We start from the raw sequence: 3,551 nt of genomic DNA on the forward strand, positions 1-3,551 counted from the left end.
TCAGCAGGATTTCAGGGTACAAGGTCAGAGCAAAAGCCCATAAAATGTTTTAATTTCTTTCAGAATCAGAAGAAAAAAAACCTTTTAGGTGAAGAAAAATTTTAATATATAATGTTAATATATTAATCTTTAACCAATGCATTTGTAAAATTCAATTTTTTTTTTTTGCTGTACGTGGGCCTCTCACTGCTGTGGCCTCTCCCGTTGCGGAGCACAGGCTCCGGATGCACAGGCTCAGTGGCCATGGCTCATGGGCCCAGCCACTCTGCGGCATGTGGGATCTTCCCGGACCGGGGCACGAACCCGTGTCCCCTGCATCGGCAGGCGGACTCTCAACCACTGTGCCACCAGGGAAGCCCCCTAAAATACAATTTTTAATTTAATTTGTCTTTATTGAGGAAGAGACTCCAAAGGCAAAAGAGCCTAGGGTCCACAAAAGTCTTAATGGGGCCCTGGCTGCTGGTCTGAATTTAGCCATTAAAATTTTCCCTCTCTAGCTCTGAGAAAACAATATAACATAAAGAAAGTTTAAGATGATGCATTCAAAATCCATCCATTCTTAGCACACTACCTATTCTCATTTAAAAAAATCCTCTTCTGGTTCTTGGCTGTCAGCAAACATCTCTTTATAATCTCGGTACCATTGACTTGCTGTGTGGTCCTGGCTGATCACTCAGTGGCCCTGAACCTTTTCTATAAAGGAAGGAGAGGGTCCTACATCTCAATATATAGAGCCTGGGGAGGAAGTAAGCACGATGAAATCACAGGAGCAGCATCCATCCACCTGTGGCCTCATGATTCTTTGGAAGGGGTGACATATATAAGAGAGGAATCCACTCCTTAACTCAGCACTTGAGACCCTTCGTGATCTGGCCCCAGCCTTCCTTCTCAGCCTCATCTCTCACCACTCCCTGATATCTGCCTTTGCATTTGTATGGTGCTGGAAGGAGGTTCAGGAGCCCAAACGGGCTTCAAGGGACCTTCTTAGAGGAAAACTTAGGAAGCTTCAAGCAGACACAAGAATTGAGAATGCTGGAAGCTTCCAGATTCTTTTCATCCCCAACCTACATTGACTCCGTTTGGACTCAAAGTCTGTCTCCTTGTTGGGCTTAGCAGTGAAATCTATCTCTTGCTGCTATGCTCAGCAGTAAAACCCTTGAACTAGGAGTTGCAAGCTCACCCTAAAGGTCAGCGAATCTAGTGTCTCAGGGACCACTGAGGTCTAAGGTCTAGGGATAAAGCAACAGGGTGTGGTGGGGACTGTGGCAAAGTATAGAGCACGTGTCCCATCTGAGAAAGTACCTTAAGGCTAGGTCACATCTTGCTCTCACTGTGTCCTTGATGGCCAGCATGGGGCCTGGCATCAAGGAGGCTGGGAGGAAAGACTGAAGAGTTGAAGTTTCTTATAGGCATAAGGTTTGGGTGGAAGTCATTCGTTTGTTCATTCATTCATTTACTCATTCGTATACCCCTTCAATAAATATTTATTGAGCACTCTCTATGTACCAGGCAGTGTTCTAGGTGCTAGGGGTCCAGCGGGAAGAGAGATGGGGAGAGTCAGGGAAAAGGTGTTTGGAATATTAAATAGACTAGTTAGGAAAGGCCTTCCTGAGAAGGTAAAACTTGGGGAAAGTGATAAAGGAGAGGAAGGGTAAACCATTCATCTGTCTGTGGGAGGAATGCTCCAGGGGGAAGTAACAGCATGTGCAAAGGTCCTGAGGCAGGAATGTGGCTGGCACATTTAAGGATCAGCAAGGAGGCCAGTGTGGCTGGAGTGGAGTGAGCGAGGGGCAAGCCAGTAGGAGATGAGGTCAGGGAGGTGATGGGGGCACAGATCACACAGGGCCTTATAGGCCATGGTAAGGACTTAGGTTCTGACTCTGAGTGAATTGAGAACTGTGGGAAAGTTCTGAGAGGAGACGTAATCCATCTTAGGTTATAACAGGACCCTTCTGGTGACTGTGTGGATAAGGACAGAAACAGGGAGACCCATGCAGAGGCTACTGCAGTAATCCAGGAGGAGATGATGGGGCTGGGACCAGAGGAGGTGGTGAAAAGTAGTTGGATTCTAAGTATATTGGGAAGCTGGAGCTGCAGATCAGATGGGGAGGTGTGAGACAAAGAGAGAAACAAAGGATGACATCAAGGTTCTGGCCTGAGCATCTGGGAGGATGGAGGTACCATTTTCTGAGCTGGGGATGAATTGAAGATGTGGTACCTGCCTTCACGGGGCTTCCACTTCCAGCTTGTGAACCATCCATCTGAGAATCACACACAAAATGATAAGAGTTATAAGGTGACTAGCTGCCCCCTAGGAGAAGGCCATGGTGCCATGAGAGCTTCTAATATGGATGAAGTGTGTTCCCAGTCGGGGGGTGGGGGAAGGGAACACGAAGAGTATAGGAGCTGAGAGGAGGGGCGGGGAGGGGGTGTGGATGGAGAGGCCGGTGGAGGCCAGTCCTGGATCCATGTGAAGGAATTTGGGCTTTATTTTGGGATAAAGTGTTTTGAGCAGGAGTGTGCGTACTTGCGTGTGTGCATGTGATGTAATCAGAGCTGTGTGGTTTGAAAATATCCCTCCAGCTGCAGTGTGGAGAATGGATCCGACAGAATCCAGAATGGAGGTCCAGGGAGCCCCATGACAGCTTCTGCCCTCGTCCTGCTGGGCCTGGACGGGGTGGAGTCCGTGGAAAGGGCAGGAGGGCTTTGAGGAGGTGGGAGTGACAGGGCTGGATGGATTGGGCTGAGAGATGACGGAAGGAGGCATCATGGGGACTTGCGGCTTCACCATCCACAGTCCTCAGGACGTTGGCTTTCTGGGAATTAGGGTTTAGAGAAAGATGCTGCTCGGGTTAGAGATGTTTGGGCCCCCCTACCCCCAGATGCGTACAGGGCTCGTGGGAGGGGGAGAGGCGGAAGCCTGAAGCTCTCACTTCCTTTCATATTCTGAAAACCTTTCTTTCTTTCTTTTTTTTTTTTTCCCCCCCCGAAGGTGAAAAATGCCGCAGCTTCATTGACCTGGCCCCAGCATCAGAGAAAGGTAGGTGTGGCCCCAGCTCAGGTGTGCCAACCTTGCCCTCTCCAGGGACTCTTCCCGAAGCCCTGATCCTGTCCTTCAGCATTCCTGGGTGATGGTGCCCCAGGGGCCAGAATCCTGTTGCAGAGCTCTGAGTTCCTTGAGCGGTTAGTGCAGGAGGAGAGGCAGGTGGAGGAACATCATCTTGCCCTCCCCCGCCCCCCAAATGGGATGGTTCTGAGAGTCATTACACTTCCCTTACTTCCAGTGTGTGCTGGGACTTTGGGGGAGGTAGGATGGGCGTGCGGAAGTTGGGATGAGGCAAGACCAGTGTTGGCATTGCTTCCGAGTGTAGAATTTGACCTTGGGGGAGGGAAGCCAGATGTTCTGTCTCTGTCGTCTCACAGGTGTGGGGAGGTCCAGCCTGATCGGGCACTGCCATTCAGAAAGGACCCATTGGTGTGCAGGGCTTGACAGCAGAGATTCTGAGCCCAGTGATGCCCAGATATGATAGGAGGGGGCTGCGGCTCGTGTA

General features: G+C 50.0%; 1 protein-coding gene across 1 annotated transcript in view; it reads left to right on the forward strand.

Moving 5' to 3' along the window:
• GSG1L (GSG1 like) overlaps positions 1 to 3,551 on the forward strand; it is a 223,060-nt gene that overhangs the window by 78,528 nt on the left and 140,981 nt on the right. The window contains exon 2 of the mRNA XM_007452837.1: positions 2,993 to 3,040. Within this exon, the coding sequence (XP_007452899.1) occupies positions 2,993 to 3,040 (48 nt within the window). The remainder of the gene's footprint in view (positions 1 to 2,992; positions 3,041 to 3,551) is intronic.

Source organism: Lipotes vexillifer, unplaced genomic scaffold (assembly GCF_000442215.2).
Source record: "Lipotes vexillifer unplaced genomic scaffold, Lipotes_vexillifer_v1.1 scaffold426, whole genome shotgun sequence".
Classification (NCBI taxonomy): domain Eukaryota; kingdom Metazoa; phylum Chordata; class Mammalia; order Artiodactyla; family Lipotidae; genus Lipotes; species Lipotes vexillifer.